The sequence below is a fragment of the Moschus berezovskii genome, chromosome 11 (assembly GCF_049115385.1).
Source record: "Moschus berezovskii isolate FMDL1 chromosome 11, NW_MosBer_1.0, whole genome shotgun sequence".
Lineage (NCBI taxonomy): Eukaryota > Metazoa > Chordata > Mammalia > Artiodactyla > Moschidae > Moschus > Moschus berezovskii.
The window spans coordinates 33328490-33350477 of record NC_142470.1 but is presented as its reverse complement, the minus strand read 5'-3'; the positions used below and the strand labels follow the sequence as shown (position 1 = coordinate 33350477).

General features: G+C 38.8%; 1 protein-coding gene across 2 annotated transcripts in view; it reads left to right on the top strand.

The window, feature by feature from the left end:
* ASXL2 (ASXL transcriptional regulator 2) overlaps nucleotides 1-17095 on the top strand; it is a 103500-nt gene extending 86405 nt beyond the window's left edge. For both annotated transcript variants that reach the window (XM_055400931.2, XM_088841233.1), the window contains 4 exons: nucleotides 4287-4383; nucleotides 6427-6532; nucleotides 9008-9719; nucleotides 13180-17095. In XM_055400931.2, the coding sequence (XP_055256906.2) occupies nucleotides 4287-4383; nucleotides 6427-6532; nucleotides 9008-9719; nucleotides 13180-15657 (3393 nt within the window). In that variant the 3' untranslated portion in view covers nucleotides 15658-17095. The remainder of the gene's footprint in view (nucleotides 1-4286; nucleotides 4384-6426; nucleotides 6533-9007; nucleotides 9720-13179) is intronic.
* The last annotated feature ends 4893 nt before the right edge of the window (nucleotides 17096-21988 follow it).

Below are 21988 nucleotides of genomic sequence, written 5' to 3'. Positions count from 1 at the left end.
AACCTGTATATGGGTCAGGAGGCACAGTTAGAACCTTACATGGAACAACAGACTGGTTCCACATTGGGAATAGAGTACAAGGCTGTATATTGTCTCCCTGTTTATTTAATTTATATGCAGAGTAAATCATGAGAATTGCTGGGCTAGATGAGTTACAAGCTGGAATCAGGATTGCCGGGAGAAATATCAACAACCTCATATGCAGATAATACCACTAATGGCAGAAAGAAAAGAGGAACAAAAGAACCTCTTGATGAGGGTGAAAGAGGAGATTGAAAAAGCTGGCCTAAAACTCAGCATTAAACAAACTTAAGATCATGACATCTGGTCTCATCACTTCATGGCAAATAGAAGGCGAAAAAATGGAAGCAATGGCAGATATTCTCTTCTTGGGCTCCAGAATTACTGTGGATGGTGATTGCAGCCATGAAATTAGAAGTCTTTTGCTTCTTGAAAGGAAAGCTATGACAAACCTAGACAGCATATTAAAAAGCAAAGACATCACTTTGCTGACAAAGGTCCATCTGTTCAAAGCTGTGGTTTTTCCAGTAGTCATGTACGGATGTGAGAGTTGGACCCTAAAGAAGGCTGACCACCAAAGAATCGATGCTTTCGAACTGTAGTGCTGGCGAAGACTCTTTGAGAGTCCCTTGGACAGCAGGGAGATCAAACTAGATATCCTAAAGGAAATCAACCCTGAATATTCATTGGAAGGATTGATGCTGAAGCTCCAATACTTTGGCCACCTAGTGTAAAGAACTGACTCATTGAAAAAGACCCTGATGCTGGGAAAGGTTGAAGGCAAAAGGAGAGGAGAGTGGCAGAGGATGAGTTGTTTGGATAGAATCAGTGATTCAATGGACATGAATTTGGGCAAACTCCAGGAGATAGTGAGGGACAGGGAGCCGTGGTGTGCTGCAGTCCATGGGTTCACAAAGAGTTGGATGCAGCTTAGTGACTGAACAACAACAAAATCCAAAATAGGTTGTACTATTTATGTACTATTTAATAAAACTAAATGGTGCCTAGCAGAAACACTAAAGGTTTGGAAGAATCTTGGCAGGGACCAGAGAAATTTAAGTTGGTCAGGAATAAGGCATAGGTCCAAGACCTAGGTTTTCATCGAGGAAGGAGGAGTGACTAGCAAGTCATTCTCCCTTTTGATCTTCTGTTTCTTTCTCTGCAAAAGGTTCATTATGATTTTATAAGTTTTTTCAATTCTATGGTTTCTTTAAAAGATTAATGATCATTTCCAAGTATGTACTATGTTCTAAGCAATCTGTTAGGCATTCCGCTTTTTTCTAATCATTTAAAAACAGGAAGAGAGAGATTTGTTTTACCTGTATTATAGTAAGAGAACTAGATATGTCCTCTAGTTTGTAGTAAGAGATTATAAGTAAGCTATACAGATCATTATAGCTATTTGACTATAAAGTTAAATCTTTCTCATTCTGAAAATCATCTTTCTACTAGACTTTATTGATACCAGTTTTTATATTGCTATGAATTAGCATGTGTGAAAGGTCAGATTCCATTTCTGGGGAGTCAGATGTCAGTGCACTACCAGCAGTAGGGACAAAGAAGTAAAATGGATCCTTCCCAGCTATTGCTGTCCCTACCTTAACATTTCTTGGAGAAATTACAGATTTTGGGATCCCCAGTTCTTGGTTAGAACAAGAACTGAAGTTTTGGGAGAGCTTTTAAAGAACTTGTCTTCTTGCCTGGTATTGCTCTCATCATTTTTAAAGACTCAAGTTTATAGGCTGGGGCTAATAACACAAGAGCTAATAGAGGGTCTATCTGTAGAACTTTATTGTGGGTTCCTCCGAACTGTCTTATGATTAATGGTCCTTGTCCTCTGTTAGAGGGGATCTTGCTATGTTCAGTTTTGGAATTAAAAGGCACCGTAGAACTTACAAGCTTTCTGTTGAGTGCAGTCCTGTTGGGCTGTCTTAATAGGAGGCTACTTGACTGTCATTTTCAGTTACTCTGGTGGGAGGGCACGGTAATCTGAGAATAGGGAGTATGGAATTTATTAATGAAATTATTAGTGAATGTATTAGTGATTCGGCTTCATTGTCAGATGAAATTTGGAGTTTATCCAAAACTCTAGTTGTTATTAGCATGAAACATTGGAAACCATTTTTCAGTGTATGTAGTACCCAGCAATGAACAGTAGGAAAAGCATTATTTAGACCAGAGCAAAGAATAAGGAAGGAGTGTGGATTAAAACACCTCTCTTCAGATACATTTGAAGGTCTGTCTCTGGAAGAGGTAAACTTTGTTTCTCCAGGAAACAGATTTGGAGTTAAAATAACCTTAAATAAATTAGAGCTATTAAACTGTAGAATGGACTGACTTGTTTTGGAGTAACTTGGCTCAACACTGGAATATTCAAGGAGATGTTGAGTGACCTCTTCTCATAGGAAAGTCAGTTATTCCCCTGCCAAATCTATAGAATACAAAGCAGCAGTCAGCAAGCTTTTTAGCCCACTGCCTGTTTTTGTAAATAAAGTTTTATTGGTATTCAGCCACTTCAGTTAGTTTCTGCGTATTATCTATAGATAATATTATTATTATAGATAATAATATATATCTATATATTAGATATATATTATTATAGATAATGTAGCTATAGCTACAACAGAGTTGAGCTGTTGCAGAAGAGGCCATATGACCTATTTGTAGGCCATATGACCTATCTGTCCTTTAACAGAAAAAGTTTCTGCTCTAGAGCTAGAGGAATATCATCCTGGCCCAGATAGACATAGAAAGTAAAGTGAGTTGAGTTCCTTAATCCCTAAGATGTCCCAATAGTTACCTAAATTTTCTTCAAAACTTTGTGACTTTAAACTTAAAATTAGTCTATTAATCCATCAAGAATATTTTTTATATTGCTCTGAAATTGTGATTCAGCTTTATTTTCTACTGACTAGATGGCCAGCTGTTCCAGCCCTACATGTTTATATAACCATCCTTTCCTCTCAGTTTGAATTACCATCTTTGTTATATATTCTACTAATTTACATGCAGTATGTATTTATAGGCACTCTTCTCTTTCACTTCTTTGTTCACTCTAATGCTAGTAATAAGTGTTTTGATTGCAGTGACTTTGTGTAGTATGTTTAGTAATTAGAAAGGCCGTTCCCCTCTCAGTTTTCCATATAAATTTTAAAATAATTTTATTTATGAAGAATCTGCATAGGGATTCTGGTAGGAATCTAGATGTTACCTTTGAGAGAATGGCGGTTAACAAAATTGCAAATGTAAAGAAGAATCTTAAAACCTTTTGGCATGACATCACAAATCAAGTCAGTAGACAAATAAATGGAAGGAAATACCTTCAAATTATTTGGCTCTTTTACTGTGTATAACATGCAAAAGACTCTCACAGGATAAAGATAAGGAGCCTTATTGAATAATGAGCAGATGATAGGAATTGGCATTTCACTAGATGGCAAATCTAAGTAGTCAGTAAACAGCCAGAAGATAGACAAAACTAGTAGTCAGGATAAAGGAAATTTTTATAATTTCAAACTCATTAATAGGTAGAAGTTAAATAGTGTGTTAATATCTCTTGTTCACAGGATAAGGAGTATGCTCATATATTTCTAGTAGAAATGTGAATTGTTTTAGCCTTTTTAGAAAATAATCTAACAGTATTTAGTTATATACACACACAGATATTTCTCTGCTTTCGAAACCTATCCCATAGATAAAAATAACTAGTATATTCATCTTTACTGGAATGCTTATTGCAGCTTTGTTGATTATGGGAAAACACTGGAAACAAAGTGTATGTTTATGATTAGGAAATTGGTACATGAATTGAGGGACATTCATACAAAGAAATAATCTGCAGCTATTATAGTGGAGCTAAAGCTATGCCAGTTGAGACACTTTGATATTGTATTACATGAGAAAAATATGTTTCAGAGTAATGTGTGTAATTTGTCACAGTTTTAGAAAACAAATAATGAACTTTTTAGAAAAATCCTCTTATATATGTATTTATTTGCAGAAGATTCTTTAAGTATAATTAATCAATAGGGAATAGAATTGAAAGGAGCGGAAGAAAGAGATAAATAGGAAAGAAAGTTTTTAGAAAAAAAAAAGTATTGCATTATAAAATAGAAGTATCCATAATCAGCATAGTATGATTTAGTTTTGTTTCTGTAAAATTTAATGTACACACATTCTTTCCTAAAGAAGACAGGAACATCAAATTCCACATGTTAACATTTGGTTTTCTTCCTGAGCTTTCTGTGGCTTATTCTTTGACCCAGATTGGTCCAGATGGTCTGATGAAGTTAAATGGCTCAGCCCTTAATAATGAGTTCTTCACTTCAGCAGCCCAAGGCTGGAAGGAAAGACTTTCAGAAGGTAAGTGTTCAACTTTATGTGTCTCCTAGAATGTGTATGCATGGGGAGGGCATACTGGCAGCTTTGAGCCTCAGTTTGGGAAGGCAAAAGGACAGAACATTTCATAGGGAAGAACCAGCTATTCTGTGAAATACATTGCTAGACTTTTATCTAGAGCATGTAACCAAGTTTGGCTCTAGATGGAGTTCAGCAAGATGTTTCTTCAAGGGTTTAAAGTTACCTGGGAAACTGAAAATATACAGATGTTTAGGCCCTATTTCTAAAGATTCTGTTTCATTATTTCTAGCTTCATGCCTGGCAGTTGAAATTTTAATAAGCAGAATATAGAATGAGTTATTTCATGGTGTTAAGAATCATGGTTTGGTAAACAGTGAGATAACTTCTTTCTCACTGCCCCATATCAATGAAAATTAAAAAGAATTACTAAGAACTTTTAAAAAATCCGCTTATATTGAGAAATGTTTAACATGCTATAAAATTCACCCATTTGAGGTGTACAGTTCAGTGGCAGCTAGAGTGCTTTAATAAATACAAATTGTGACCAAGAATTCCTAACTGTGGTCACTGCTTTGCCATGTTTCTAAATCTGATCTAACAGCTTTACAGAGGGTAAATTATAAAGCATAAAAAGAGTAATGGACTGTGTTTGCATAGCATGTAATTATCAGTCACTATTAGCAGTTCTTAAACCTGACTGCTCATTATACTCACTTGTATTTTTTTTATACTGACATCCGGGCCTCACTCTCAATGATTTTTGTTTTGCCTGAGCTTCAATGGGGGTTTTTTGTTTGATTTTTTTCCCCCAAAGTGATTCTAATGTTCAGCTATTTTTTTTTAAACTTTTTTATTTGGTTTTGGGGTATAGCTGATAAACAAACAATGTTGTGTTAGTTTCAACTGAACAGTGAAGGGACTCAGCCACATAAATACGTGTATCCATTCTCCCCCAAACTCCCATCTCATACAGTCTGCCACATAATATTGAGTTCCATATGCTATACAACAGGTCATTGTTGGTTATCCATTTTAAATATAGCAGTGTGTACATGACCTTCCCAAAGTCCCTAACTATCCCTTCACCCTGGCAGTCATAAGCTGGTTCTCAAAGTTTGTGAATCTGTTTCCTGTTTTATAAGTTCTTTTATATCATTTCTTTTTGGATTCCACATACAACATGTAACTGTCGAGTTCTCCCAGCACCATTTGTTGAAGAGACTATCTTTCCAACATTGTGGAATCTTATTTTCTTGGTCGTAGATTAATTGACCATAGGTGCTTGAGCTTTGGAAAAGGAAATGGCAACCCACTCCAGTATTCTTGCCTGGAGAATCCCATGGACACGGGAGCCTAGCTCCCTACCTTTTCACTGGAACCTCAAAATGTCTTTAAGCAGGGCCATAGCTGTTCATTATGCTGTTAAAGCTAAAAGGCCTAAAATACAAGTTGTCTCCGAGAAAGTGAAAGTCGCTCAGTTGTGTCCAACTCTCTGCGATCCATGGACTACACAGTCCATGGAATTCTCCAGGCCAGAATACTGCAGTGGGTAGCCTTTCCCTTCTCAAGGGGATCTTCGCAACCCAGGGATCAAACCCAGGTATCCCACATTAAATAAAACTTAAATAAAATGTCCAGTGTCATTATTTACTGAAAGCATATGACTATTTTTTCCAGTGGAAAAAAATTTATAAAAAGTCTATAGGGAATATTTGGAGCAGGGCTTCTGTCTGTGGGGTCGCACAGAGTCAGACACGACTGAAGCGACTTAGCAGCAGCAGCAGGGAGTGATACAAAGAAAACCCAGAGAAAAAGCCCACTTAAACTCAGCTGAGTACTGGAAACTACATGGAGTGGTATGCAAGTGTGTATGTTTCAACTTCTGGCACTTACGTAGTTCTCCCTTACAGTGAGGAATTTGGGGAAATTTCTGTTATTTTCACATGATAGTATTACTCCTTCATGACTTGATCATGGTTTACCAGTAGTGGAAAGCTGCAAATAACATATTCATATTGAACATGTCTTTTTTTTGGTACATTGTAGGTGAGTTTACACCGGAGATGCAGGTGAGAATTCGACAAGAGATTGAGAAGGAGAAAAAAGTAGAGCCGTGGAAAGAACAATTCTTTGAAAGCTACTATGGTCAGAGGTAATATCAAGACAGATTTTGTAAACCAGATGATAATTCCTATACATATGTCATGTGTTACTTCATCTTACTACCTTCCCAGAAAATCTAGTCTGCAATTTTCTTCAATTTTTTTTATCAAGAAAATTTTTTTCTTTTTGTAATTCTTAGGTACACAGAATTGGATTTCTCATAATCTTGAACTCTTAACACATTGCCGTTATAGATGGTATGCTTTCTTAAAAAAAAGAAAAGATTTTATTTTCTTGAATTAGAGTCCTTTCTTTGGATAGATTGGCTTTTTTTCCAGTAACCTTTTAATATATAAAAATACAGAAGTTCTATTCTTTTTTTTTTTTTTTAACTGTAGGCAGTTATCCCACAATAGGATAACTTATCCAGAATCACTAAGGAATCCTATAATACATACCATAATATTCAACTTGTAATTAAACAGCGTTTCTTCTCTAAAAGATACTCTGGGAGATACACATAGCTGAATCAAGATACAGACCCTTTTCTCAAGGCACTGTAGTCTGAGTCTTGTTTTTTCATTAATGGAATCTTAATGGGAGGAATTCCCTAGCAGTCCAGTGGTTAGCACTCAGCACTTTTACTGCAGTGGCACAGGTTCAAGCCCTGGTTGGGGAGCTAAAATCCAACAAACCACGAAGCATTACCCCCCACCCCCAGAAAAAATAACACTTAATGGCGACACATAATAGATGACAATGGAGCTGTATTGTTTGAAATAGAATTGAATACCCAGAGTTTTAATTGTCTGTTAGTTTATCTTCCTTCTTTATGTATACCTAATGGCAACCTTTAAGGATACTCCGTAATCATAGCTTGAGAACAAATGGCTCTTTTCCTTATCTCCCTGTCCTTATCCCCTTTGTGGTCATTTCAGAAGTGATTCTTAATGAAATGAAGAGCCCAGTACACTGATTTTTTTACCTTCTTGGTGTGAGCTTTGAGCTCTTCTACAGAAATCAAAGTGAATACATTTAGACCATGATCACAGGTGGCAGTTATTCTGTAAATATTGTTCATTCCCTCCTTACCAGGTAGATAAAGCGTTACAACCATTTTTGGGTCTTTCTGTTTTTAGCTGTTACTTTCTGCCAGCTTTTTGGGAAGGACTACATTTGATTACTGTACAGATTTGTCCTTAGCCATTTCATCTCAGGGGTTACAGGACTGATTATTTGAAGTCACCAAAGAGGACTATCCTATTTTTACTTGTACAGTATTCTAAGACATTAGGGGAAATCTGTAGTGAACCCTCCAGGGTAGTCCAGCTGTTAGCCAGGAAGTCCTACTTGGCCTTTATTCCCAGGATAGCTCAGAGGAACTTAATCTCAGAATTTTAGAGCTATCCCAAGTGAAATTTAAACAGACTTGCCAAAAATTCAGTTTTCATTTTCAACCTCTGGAGATTAGTCAACTCTTCTACTATCTCCTTTGGTTTCCTTAGATTTCTTGGGCCAGCCTTTCTATGGGTACGTCAGAACAAAGCTGTTCAGTTCAGTCGCTCAGACGTGTCTGACTCTTTACAGCCCCATGGACTGCAGCACACCAGGCTTCCCTGTCCATCACCAACTCCCGGAGCTTACTCAATCTCACGTCCATTGAGTCGGTGATGCCATCCAACCATCTCATCCTCTGTTGTCCCCTTCTCCTCCTGCCTTCAAACTTTTCCAGCATCAGGGGCTTTACCAGTGAGTCAGTTCTTTGCATCAGGTGGCCAAAGTATTGAAGCTTCAACTTCAGCATCAGTCCTTCCAATGAATATTCAGGATTGATTTCCTTTAGGATGGACTGGTTTGATCTCCTTGCTCTCCCAGCTGATTAGAGTCCAAACCCACAATCCTAGGGGACATGGGTCTTTGGCTTCTTTCACTTCTCTGTGGGAAGTCTGTGGTGCATGACTCTAGACAATGTAGCTACTTTGTAAGCAGAAGTAATAATAATAATTAACATTACATTGAGGTTTTATTATGTCCTAGGTACACTGGTCTAAGTACTTTACATGCATTAGTTACTCATTCTAGCAACACTGTGAAGTGATTAGCTTCAATGTACTATAAAAGAAATGAGGTGGTTGGATAGCATGACCAATTCAATGAACATGAATTTGAGCAAACTCTGGGAGACAGTGAAGGACAGGGAAGCTTGACATGCTGCAGTCCATGGGGTCTCAAAGAGTCGAACATGACTTAGTGACTGAACAACAACACTGTTAAAGAAACTGAGGCAGGGAGGCTACTCACTTACTAAATATCACATGGATAGTAGGTATCAGAGCTAGGATTTGAATCTAGGTGCTCTAGCTCCAGACCTTTCACTAATATTAATAATAGTGATGATAATATATAAAGACTACCAACTAAGTATCACAGGTTCTTCCAGATATTGCCATATACATTATCTCATAATATATTCAATAACATAGGTGATTTCTCAACTACAGTATTTTTTTCTTCCACCTTTTAGTTCTGGCCTGAGTCTTGAAGATTCAAAGAAATTGACAGCTTCACCCAATGATCCCAAAGTAAAGAAAACCCCAACTGAGCAACCAAAATCTACGCTTCCTTCAGAGGCTTCGCCTGCCAGTGTAGTCCCAGTAATTCCCCAGTTAGAATCTAAAGAAGAAGTACTCCAGATGCCATCACCAGTCAGAAAAGAAGAGCATGAAAGCCAAGATGAGACGCAGCCACACTCCACAGAGCCCCTACTTTCCCCAGCTACTAATACAAATGAGCTTAGCAGCATTCCTCCCATCAAGTGCCCGAAGGATGAGGTTCTTGTGGAGCAAAACCCAGTTGCCTCTGCTAAACAGGAATCTGAGAAAGAGAATAATCTCACTACACCTTCATATTATAATAAAAGTGAAAGCCAGGAAGCTTTAGTTACATCCCTGAGCAAACCCAAGAGTCCTGGGGTAGAAGCAACAGTAATGAAGCCCACAGTAGAGGCAGGTCCACAGGAGACAACTATGAAAGAGCCGCCATCAGCTCTGGCTGATCACAGCCCAGAAAGCCTCAAGAGGAAATCTTCTCTCACCCAAGAAGAGGCCCTGACAAGCTGGGAGAAAAGACCGCGTGTTACTGAGCATCGCCAGCACCAGCAGCCATTTCAAGTCTCCCCACAGCCCTTTCTTAGTAGAGGGGACAGGTTCCAGGTGCGGAGAGTACCACCTCTCAAGGTAAGAAAGCAGGAAGAATTGAAGAAGAGAGATGGTCTGAACAAGTTTTTGGTTTTGCCTACTAAATTTCAAGTGTTTGTGATGTTTCTTAATGTGGAAGCAGTGGTATGTATTTGATACACATGTAACTATGGTCATATATGAGTAAAATTATTAAGAAACAGGCATTTAGAAGTACATCCTTACAGATCTTTATTGGGATTTGAATACTTATTTAAATATCTGAGAATCTAATGTAATCCACTTCCACCCACCCTCCCTGCTGGCTCCTCTTGTATTTTAAGACAATTATGGAACGTATACTGTAAGTATAATAGTAAACAGGAGGAGGTCATTGATGTAAGAGATCATGTGTCTTTGTATCAAGAGCTATGGTGTTTAAGTGTACCTTGACCCTTTTCTTGCTGCCATAACTGATTTGATGTTTTGAGGGTCTGAACTCCCTTTTAGTTCTGTCCTTTTATAGGAAATGTGTGTGGCTGCCATGAATCTCCACTGGTCACTTGAGGGATTTTAATAAGATGGAATAGCCTTGCTAAGCTCTATTGCTTTGGATATGTAACTAACTTGTGCTTTAGCCATATGTTGCTGTGTGTCAAGATCTTTAAAATTTCTATAGCAGTGTCACTACCTTCGTGTGTGCTTGGTCTTGTGCCTGACATCATTTTTCAGTTCATTCATTTCATTAATCATAGTTATTGATTTAATGTTTCTTTATTAATAGTATTTATTAGTATTATTGTGTCTGCATGAACTCCAGTACTGGGTATTATTCATTCACACTGGAATATAAGTTGTTAAATAAGCCAAATAGAAATACTTTTTTCCCTTTTTAAATTTAACTTAGGTGAACCGAAGTCCTACTGGAAATAATCCTTGAAATACTCCGTTAAAAGTACTTGACCTGTTTCATGCACTATAAGACTCCTCTCCATTTTGCTGCTTCTTACTAATACTATGCTGTTCTTAATTTTAAAATTTGTGGTTTCAGCACTCAGGAATCTCCTTTTTCCTTTTCCTTTTTTTAATATTTTTCTACCATTAGCATACACTCTCATGCTTTGCTGGAGATTTTCATTTTATGATAATCATTTAACTGTTCTTCTTTTAAAATATGAGAAACCTTTCTTTAAAGCTTATCTTATCTCTAGACCTGAGAGCTGAGTTACAGTTTAGGTTTTACTTTATATAAATGACACTGGTTAAGAACCATCATTTGTTTCCACATCTTTCTGCTAATCCAAAGAGGCTCTGCACTGAAAACTTATATGTTTTGTGATCAAATTTATGTTACTTAACTTTTTTCTTTTTTTTTAACTCCTCCTTCCTCATTTCAAAGCTTTCTAGCAGAAGTGACTTTAGTATTATAACTCTCTTACCTTAGACCTAATCCAAATCCCTCTTTCTGAGACAAAGCTTAATGTAATTTAGAACAAAATCTTTTAAACAAAACTTAAGTAGAAAAACAAAATTTGAATTTTATTGTGAATGTTTTATTGTATAAAATTATATTTGCACATGTATGTATCCTACATATATAAAAAAAATATATATATATAACTCAGACATACATTGTATATTTTTCATTCAGTATACAATTATAACAGAAAGAATCTAATTCCTTTTCTATACAGTAAGTTGTTGGAATTGTTATCAGTGCCTAGAAACCTTGTGTGGTTTCATACTTTAAAAAAAAAAGTGTTACATCTCATTTATTCTACATAAACAGGTAATAGGACTAGTTACATAAATGACTGAAATTATTTTTAAGCATTAAAAATTTTTATTTGAACCACTTGAAGGATTATCCTTATTTCATCAACATGTTATTGATGATTTTCAGTCATTGTGATAGATATCATTTATTGTGCTGGATATGTTGTTATTCTCAAGGTTGTTCTGATGTACGATGGTTTGTTCCTAATCCTGTATATGATTCCTCTAAACAACTGTGCTTTTTACTTTCTTCTTTTTAATTTTCTAGTTTCATCTGTTTTTTATCCCTATTAATTGTCTGATCCAGATGGTATTACTAAGGGGTATTAATGACTTTACTCTGGGCAGCTTTTAAAATACTATGTGCAGTTGGATGTAAGATTCAACTTTGAGATAGAGGTTCAGTATATTTCAAGATGAGAAATATGTGGGCTTTATGACAAGTGTTATACAATCCCATAGGTCTAACTTCTGAATGAGAGAATTTTTCAGGACTGCTGACCTTTTCAGAAATGAGTATTGCCAGTAATGAAAAATCCTTAGTGACTTTATTTTTCAATTAAGGAGTTCCAGAAAGATGCATTATCTTTGGGCTCAGTGGCTTAATTTTTTAAGTTAAATGCCCTAGAATATCTGTAACCATTATTTTCTGTTTTTAACTTTACCAACTATTGGAAGGTTTAAAATTGGTGCATTCTGATGCGTTCCAATAGATTTCAAAGTGTTGTTTTGAACAGAAGTCAGAGTCTTTTCAAATATATTTTATGATATGAAAATCAGTGGTTTCAGACCTAACGATGCATTCCGAATCTCCTCACAAGGTTTTTAGAAATGCATTTTTTCTCTGGGAGTTCTAATTTTTAATTTTAGGGATAGGACTTAGAGCACGTATATTTTTTTAAAGCTCCACAAATAAGTATAATGCCAGCAAGCGGTGAGAATGACTTCGGTCCACAGAATAGACAATATGTACGTACTCCCTCTTGGGTGGGTGGGGTAGGATACACATTGTTTTTCTTCTGGTACTATCCAGAGGCCTCTGTAATTTGAGATAATTCAGCCTGTATGCTTAGCTGTACATATGTGGTGTGTAAAAGAGAACAAGAAATTTTCCCTGGACCTCATAGTAAAGCCAGGAAATAAGACAGGCTTCCCAGGTGGCTCAGTGGTAAAGAATCCTCCTGCCAATGCAGGGGACACAGGTTTGATCTCAGGATTGGGAAGCCCCACCGGGAGAAGAGAATGTCGACCCACTCCAGTATTCTTGCCTGGGAAATCCCATGGACAGAGGAGCCTGGTGGGCTAAAGTCTATGGGGTCGCAAAGAGATGGACGTGACTTTGTGACTAAACAGCAAGAATAGTATGCTACTTTATTTTTTCTGTTTCTTTTTTCTCACTTTTACACACATTTTAAAATGCAGATATCATAGAAATGTCTGTATCTTAAATTATCAGCTGTTGTGAGTAGTAGTGACATTAAGACAGAATTGTGTTAAGAAAAGAGCTTTGTGACTTTGGGTGGGAGTGAATGTCAACGGAGGAGAGTCTTTGGCACCAATAGAGGAGGTGAAAGGACCCTAGAGACAGACCTGTGTGGCTGTCTCTGTGGATTGTTCTCTTAGCCACAGGCCTCCCGTCCTTGTCATAGTGTTCACCCTATTCTCAGAATTTGTGATAATGAAGTTTTGTTACTCTTAGAAAGCTAAGCTCTGTTGTTTTTTTTTTTCCCCTTAATTCTTTCAGATCCCGGTCTCCAGAATCTCTCCCATGCCGTTTCCTACATCGCAGGTCTCTCCCAGGGCTCGTTTTCCAATCTCCATCACTAGTCCTAACAGAACAGGAGCCAGAACCCTTGCAGACATCAAAGCAAAAGCCCAGCTTGTCAAAGCACAGAGGGCAGCTGCCGCCGCCGCCGCCGCAGCCGCTGCTGCCGCCTCAGTTGGAGGGACCATTCCAGGACCTGGCCCAGGCGGTGGACAGGGTCCAGGGGAAGGGGGTGAAAGGAGAACTGCTAGAGGAGGGAATCCTGACTCAGACAGAGTCAGTGAGCCTGGCAAGGGCCCCACACTGGAACTGGCAGGAACTGGAAGCAGGGGAGGTACGAGAGAGCTTTTACCCGCTGGGCCAGACACTCAGCCCCAGTCTGAGACCAGGACCGCAGGCCAGTCACAGCCTCATAGTGGCCCTGGAGCACAACTACAGCAAACCCCCTCAGTGCCTCCCGCATCTGCCGTTGGTGGAGCATGCGCCGGTGTCCCCTCACCAGCCCACACTCATGCACTCCCACCAGCTTTAGGAAAATTAAGTAATGAAAAACTAAATCCCCCCAGCGCACCAGACATGGCGGCCTCTCTTAGCCAGCCCAAAGGGCCCAGTAACAGTAGGCAGGACAAAGCACCTCCAGCTCCAGTAGATCCTGCTCTGATCACGGGTGCTTTGCCTGTTCATTTCGCAGCCGCTGGCTCAGTGGAGCCTAAAGCAGGTTCTAGTAAGAATGCCCCAAATCCTCCGGCCTCAGCAGAGATAAGTGCTAGCGCTTCAGTGGATACAACCGCCTCCCCTTTAACATCTCTGTTAACAACAGCCACTTTAGAGAAGCTCCCTGTACCCCAGGTCAGCAAAACCACAGCGCCTACCGGATCAGCTCCATCCTTGAGCACTTTGCCGGCAGCTTCTAGCCTTAAAACTGCGGGAACTTCTTCACATATGAATGGACCCATTTCAAGGCCAAGCTCTAGTATCCCTGCTAATAATCCTTTGGTAACTCAGCTGCTGCAGGGCAAAGATGTTCCCATGGAGCAAATTCTGCCTAAACCTCTCACCAAAGTTGAAATGAAAACTGTTCCACTCACTACAAAAGAGGAGAAGGGGGTAGGCGCACTCGTAGGTACCAGCGTGACAGAGAACAGCACCAGAGAGGAAATTCACGAGAGACAGTCCCATCCAGCTGCACAGCACCTGGGTAAAACTTTGCAAAGTAAGCAGCTCCCCCAGGTTCCAAGATCCCTGCAGCTCTTTTCAGGTAAGGATCTAAGGGACTCTGGCATTGACACACACCAGTACCAGGAAGGACTCAGCAAGGCCACCCAAGATCAGATTCTTCAGACTCTCAGCCAGAGGGTTCGGAGGCAGAACATACTCTCATTTGTGCAGCCCTCGCAGTTCAACTTCACTCACTCAGGTTTCCAGTTAGAGGACATCTCCACAAGCCAGAGGTTCATGCTGGGTTTTGCTGGCAGAAGGACATCCAAGCCTGCGATGGCAGGTCACTACTTACTTAATATTTCCACCTATGGCCGGGGTTCAGAGAGCTTTAGGAGGACCCATTCTGTGAACCCCGAAGACCGATTTTGTCTGAGTAGCCCCACTGAGGCCTTGAAAATGGGATACACAGACTGTAAAAATGCAGCAGGAGATAGTAGCAGCGGGAAGGAAGATGATACTGATGAGGAAAGTACTGGTGATGAGCAAGAAGCTGTCCTGGTGAAGGAGGAGCCACAGGCTTCCCAGAGTTCTGGAAAGTGTGACGCAAGTTCAGGACCCCGCAGTAGAGAAACCCTGTCCCCCAGTGACTGTTCAGCTAAAAAGAATGTGAAGGCAGAAACACCAGTGCCTGAGCAAACCCCTTTAAGTAAGGAGAATTACCTGTTCACTCGAGGCCAAACCTTTGATGAGAAGACCCTAGCTAGAGATTTTATTCAGGCAGCGCAGAAGCAGATGGCTCATGCAGTGAGAGGTAAGACCATGCGGAGCAGCCCAGAGCTTTTCAATTCTACATCTCTTCCTCTGCCTGCAGACAGTCCTACCCATCAGTCTCTCCTCCTTCCACCACTGCAAACCCCAAAGCTGTACGGGAGCCCCACACAGATTGGGCCAAGCTACAGAGGCATGATCAACGTCTCCACCTCATCAGACATGGACCATAACTCTGCTGTCCCAGGGATGCCCGACTGTAGTCAGGTGTCTAGCAATGTTGGTGATGTCATGTCCTTTTCGGTGACTGTCACAGCCATCCCTGCCAGCCAGGCCATGAATGCTGGCAGTCACGGCCAGACCATTCCTGTTCAGGCCTTTCCTGAAGAGAACAGCATAGAGGACACGCCTTCAAAATGTTACTGCCGATTGAAAGCCATGATCATGTGCAAGGGCTGCGGAGCCTTCTGCCACGATGACTGCATCGGCCCCTCCAAACTGTGTGTCTCCTGCCTTGTTGTTCGGTAATGAGATCAGAAAGAGAGCACTCTGTAAAGGAGACAGGAATGGGGAAGGGTTGACTGATGTGGTTTTTTTCTTTTGGAATCATAGAAATAAACAAGTAGGTTTCAGTTTCAGTTGTCTTAAGAGACAAGTGTTACTTAATCAGGAACACAGAGTACAGATCTTACATTTTAGAGAAAGAGCACCTTGTATCGTAAGTCCAAGTCAAGCAAGACTTTGTGAATTTGTGACAAGTTTGCACTTACAAAATCATGTAAATATGTCACATCTTGTTTTAACATTTTTCCAGGTGTTTAGGTAATGATGTATTACTTTGACTTCAGATTGCTGTTCCACTTCATGTGACTGAAAAGTTTAATGCCACCACATGGTAAAAGGCAGTGATTTCCCTTCTTCCCTTTCCTAAGAGGCTAGGAGAAGGAAGGAGTGGAGGAATGGTCTGAGGAGATGACTGTTCGTGTTGATTATGTCTTGACAGTCTGACCACAGGCTTTACATAGATTCTTCAGCCTTTGCAGAATTTAGATTGAGGGTTTACTCACTCCCTTTACCTAGGTGGAACCTGCTCCAGTTCTTATTTTTGATAAGGCATTAATTTCATAGGTAGTGTTTCTGACTGAAAGTTCTGAGTTGGTTCTTCGTTTCCACAGACCAGTCCTATTGCCAGGCACTCTGCTTGCAGTTTGTGACTCCCTGCCATTCCCTAATCCCACTTCTCTGCCCTGAAGAGAGTGTGAACTATGAGAGCTGCCTCACTAGACCCCTCAAGTCACCATCACCTGTGCAGGGCAGTGATTCCAGCAGTAATCTCTGAGGATTTAGTCATTCATGGGAGTTTACAAACAAGTTTGAAATACTAGTAGAAAATTAACAGAGAAGTGTCAGTGATAGGGTGTTTTGTTGGGTAAGCAGAGTAAAGGTGCAGAAATTGTTGAACTGAATTTAAGGAACTTTGGAAGACAGTTTTAACACTAGAAACAAAGTAGCCCCTCTCTCTTCCCCCTCTTCTCTCCAATCTGTTACCTAATGTTTTGCAGTCGGCTGTATCTACAGGTAGAAAAACTCATTAAACCACATTTGCCCCATGCTGTTATATCTGTTTTGATCTCCCAGGCATTTGAGGAGTATGGAAGTCATCTTAATTATATTACTTTGAACATATATGTGTGGCATACACACTGTAAAAGACACTTTTCCCATTTTAGAAAACATGTCCCCTGTTTTGGATTACTGCTGTCTACACATTAGAAGTTTCTGATGTAAAGGGGCTTTAGTGAATGACTAAGGGAACATCTAGAAAGGAAGAAAAATCAGCTCCAAATTTTTGTTCTTTTTTTTGTTTCCTTTTTGTTGAATCCTGTCTCATAACTGAAGAATTTTTTAATACATGTGTTTAGGTCATGGTTAAAGAACATGAAAATAAATCTACAGTTTACCAGAATTTGGTATTAAAAAGTTGGGGATTGTCAGTGTGCATCGTTTGCATATTGATGTCAAATCTCCTAATTTCTTGTGTGTAAACGACATGTATTAGTGCCTCCTAGCACAATCGCCATCGTGCTTAATATTCAGGATGTGATATATACAAAATGCAGAACAGTTTAAACTCCTTAATTAAGTCACATTCCAGATAGGGGAAAGTAGACAGTAACAATCTTAGCTTTGCCCCATTGTACTACCCACCCCTCCCTACCTCACCTCTCAGATTATACATACACTCTTAATACTTTCAAACCCCACAAGAAACTATTTACTTGTGTTTTTTGTTTGTTTCTGAGTTTTTTTGGCCCAAAGAAAATAGAGGATTAATATCTGTGTCTATTTCAGCCAAGACAATTTGATGTTCTTCTAACTTCCCTTTTTCTTCCAGCGCACACATAGCTAACAGATATGAAATCTGCAGGGATCCAGCCAGTAACCAGTAGAAATCAGAAACCATGGTTCTGTTCTCAAATTTTCAGTGCCCTGGGTAATCCCAAGGGTTGTTTAAAAGACCTGTTGATAGTTAAAACTCTCCATTCCCAGCTTTCTCACTCCCCACTTTAGTGGCAAGACGGAGGCCTTTAGTGGCCTGCCTGCCTGCAGTGGTTGACTGTTTCAGAACTGACCGTACCGTGAACTTGGAACGATCAATTTGGGTTTTCAAAATGATTTTTCTTCTTCACGCCTTTCCTATCATAGAAAGTCTCTCCTCCATGGTTCTCTTCATCTAAGGATGGACAGACTAACCAGGAAAGGAGGAAAGGCATCAGGGATTTTCAAGTCCATTTAGAGAGCAAACCATATCGTGCCTATTCATCTTGACCCAGGCTCTTGAAGAGAGGCCCTGAGCAGTACCGGATTCTCTTTACAAATAATCCCCAGCTAATAGTATATCGTCAGCTAAGTGCACTGCCTCAATCTTGGCTAAATGAGAAAATAGATTCTGTTAGATTGGTCCAAAATTGAATGCAGTCTGTTTATCAGTTTGTTTCAAAACAGGTGTCAGGTAGAAGGTCATCTTAAAATGCTGACTGAGGTGAAAGAACAAAAATTTAGAATCTGGCTGTTTCAAAAACGAAGCAGTAGGAACAAGAAAACCTTTAAATTACTAGAATATCATATTCCAGTACCTTTCAAGCATTTTTTAATCTTAGGTTTTCAGTTACTTTACCTTTCAGTTCAGTCTGGAATGTGTCTAATAAGTGCTCAGCTTATTTTTATGGTGTTAAGTTGCACTGTTTCCAGTGGCTAGTCAGGCATGCTGCCTGATGCTGATGCCTCCAGGGTATCTTCTCTGCCTTCAGATAACCTTCCACTGTGGGTGGGTCACCTTGGGGAGATGGCATTAATGATGTATCTATCACCTCAGTCTCACTGACGAATATTCTAAGTTGTCTAGTAGAGAAGGCTCCCTGAATCTTAAAGATTTTTTTTATTAAAATTCTTCCTCCTATTAAGCAAAAAAAAAAAGCCAAATAACCTGAAGCTGTTTGCCCTATACAATAACCCATACTGAAGCTGTCTGTAATACCCCATGTAACATTTTTAAAAAATTAGACCTGGCAGATGGGAAATTTTTCTTGCGGTGGCTAAGCATACTTATATGGGCTGGGAAGGCACACAGTGTAGATATCACAAATTAAATAGCCAGAAGAAGACCTTATTACCTTCCAGGTGAAGGCATAAACTCATTCATAATCGGATAGTTTAACATCCTGATTTCTTACTGCCTTTCTTCACCTAAGAGTCCTGAAGGCCTCTCGGGTGAAATATTTCTTAAAATGAGGGAGTCTTCTCTGGTCATGACATCACTGTTTAGAGCTCTGTGAGTAAGCAGTACTAGGGTTTTCTCTGCGACCTAGGGATTTCAATTCACAGCAAGGAGAGAAAAGTCTCCCCATTTCATTACAACAGTGTGCTAAGTTACAAAAAAAAAAACTTGGCCAAGGGTAGCTTTCAGTTCAATTCATAGAATAGTCCAAAGAGACTCTGAGAAATATAATAAGCAGGGATCTTTCCTACCGTGTTTCAGTACCTACATAACCTATTGAAAGAGAACAATAGGTAAAACAGTTCCTAAAGTTGAAGTAAGAGCTTCATAGATTCTTGGTTACTTTATTTTTTTTAATGATTTACATTTGATACAACTATTAAAGATCAATTTTAAAAAATAGCTTTCCAGTAATATATTTTAAGTAATATATATTTTAATATCTATGTAAAAAGTGACAGTGGAAGACTTTGAATTTCTCATATAAGGTATGTTTAATGTAGGACCTCAGTGTTAAGGCACAAATTATTTCAAAGAAAGTTACTCAAAGACACTCAGATTATTTCCAAAAAAAAAAATGCAATAAGGGGATGTTTTGGAGTTTATTTTTTATTTTAAAAGAAAATTGACTTATTTACCACAAGCTATTTTTTTTCCTTCTGGCTTAAAGGTTTGTAGAGACTGGTTTGGTAAATGCTAAACTTTTGTGTCTTTTGCCTTTTTAAAGGGATTGTTAACATTGGAATTGAGGGTATGTACAGAGAAGTTGGTGTCAACACCATTTAAAAACATATTTTTTCACAAGTATAGAAAAATCATTTTACATAAGAATTTTAAGTATTTGCAATAAATATATGTATATAGATTGTATGTATTCATATATTCTTATTTTTCATTTTATTATTAAGTAAAAGATAATTAAAGTGAAAATGAACAACCTTGGAGTTTTTGATGCATCTTGAGGTCTGACATACATGTGACAGTGGTGTGGGTGAGGGCCCTCAGTTGTTGCCTTATACTACTATTGGAAGATTACCAACAGATTGCACAGAAGATAGTAAAATGAGAAATTTGTGATAAATCAGGGTAGTGTATTTCTTTCAGAACTCTAGTAAAAATACTACGTTCTCCCAATCTGTCTGTCTCTGTGCTTTCACCCTTAAATTTGTTTTCTCTCCTAAACCACCTAATGTTACTGCTGGGAAAGTCAAAACACCGTGCATTCTTTTTTAATGTAGTATGCTTCTAAGACAAAGGATGATAAGAAAATACCTGTAAGGGGGGAAGTAGGTTTTTCTTTTTCCACAGTGGTTAATAATTCATTAACATTCTCTGCCATCACCTTCAGGCCATATGGTTTACATGAAGAAATACAATATCATGAAGATAATAGAAATCATTCTTTCTGTTTCCCTTCTTTGAGAAGTGAATTTCATAGCCTGTTTTATGTCTTTCCCAATTGATCTGGAGATCGAAGGGCTAAGAAAACTTGAATGTTGCTCTTCCTAATGCCAAGAAATAAGTTTATGGAAATGAGGACTGAGCCAAATGTTAGAGGAGAGGTTAACCACATACCTAGAGATAACCTGGAGTCCTGCTCTCCAGAAGTCATTTTGAGATTGTAAATATTTAGTTGTAGGATATGACTGAGGAGCAGAAGGATACCTAGCCAGTCGTTGGAAATAAAGATATATAGCCCATTCTTAAAAATGACTAATATATAGCTTTATTGGTGACCTGAAAGGAAGTAAGGTCAGAGTTTGAAGAATATATCTTAATGACCTACGAAACATTTAATTGTAGTTTACTAGTTCCCCCATAATTGCTGTGGTGATTGTCACTGATAAAAATTGCAATTTTTGGAAATTAGGATACATAAAATACTTAATATGCCGCTTTGAGCAGCATGCAGGATCTTATCTTCCTGACCAGGGATAAAGCGCATGCTCCCTGCATTCAGGGTGCAGAATCTTAACCACTGGACCACCAGGGAAGTCCTGAGAATGTTTTTCTAATAGACCGCCTTATTACTTTTAAAAAATTGAAAACTCATACATAAGGTTGCCCAAACATGTTGAAAATAGATGCCTAAGAGAACAAAACTAAACCTTTGCTGAAAAAACACTATTTCTAAAGGAAAAATATCCTCAGGGAACATGTGCCTCATAATTCCCATATTTGGTAGATAGGAATGAAGGTGAAATATTTCAAAGTGTGTGAACCAATTCATGATAACCATTTATAAAAATGCACCCCCCCCCAATTTCTAATGCATACTTACTGTTATTCCTACCTCACGGGACGTAAAATTCATATTCAGGTAGTGACATAGGACCTCAAGGACTGCAGTTGATTGAGAAAGCAATATACCAGAACACAGCTTCAACTTGGATCCCCAGCTTTCCTTTATTTACGTCACAGAGTCTTAGAAACCTGTGTTCATTGCTTTTTAACACTAGTTGACCAAGAGTGGTTTCCACAAGTCAAATTTCAGTGTTTTCTAATTGTTTCTGTACATAAATCATGATGTTCAAATATCTTTTGAACCCTATGTGCGAAGCCCTGTGCTAAAGTTCTAGTTAAGCAAATGTAAAAGCAGTCATGTAAAAGGCTTTCCTAAAGGAGTAACTATATAGCATGTGTCTAGTTCAGAGCTCAAGGAGTAATATATGCTATTTCCCAAGATACATTGGAAATTTAATAAGAGTAAATGAACTATGAAATAGAGGTCTTTGAAGCACTGAGCAAAGCACAGTGGCAAAACATGAAGAAAGAAAAGGGGCATTGCCCCTGCATGAAAATTCAGTGTGGGAGTGAGCCAGGTTGATACAATTTACCTCCTTTAGACAACTATCATTTGAAGATCTAGAGATTAGTAGAAATTTCAAGAAATCTCTTGGTAATACCTAGATTGTGAAAGTCATTCTGTTCAGTATGTCAGTAAAGATACTTCATCTTATTTTCAACTAACACTTCAACTAACAGATTGGTAAATAAAGCAGCTTTCCTGTCAAACTCAAAATAAGCTAAAGGAAATAAGCTTGATTTCCATCTTGTAGACTGGTGAGAAGGAAGTGTATT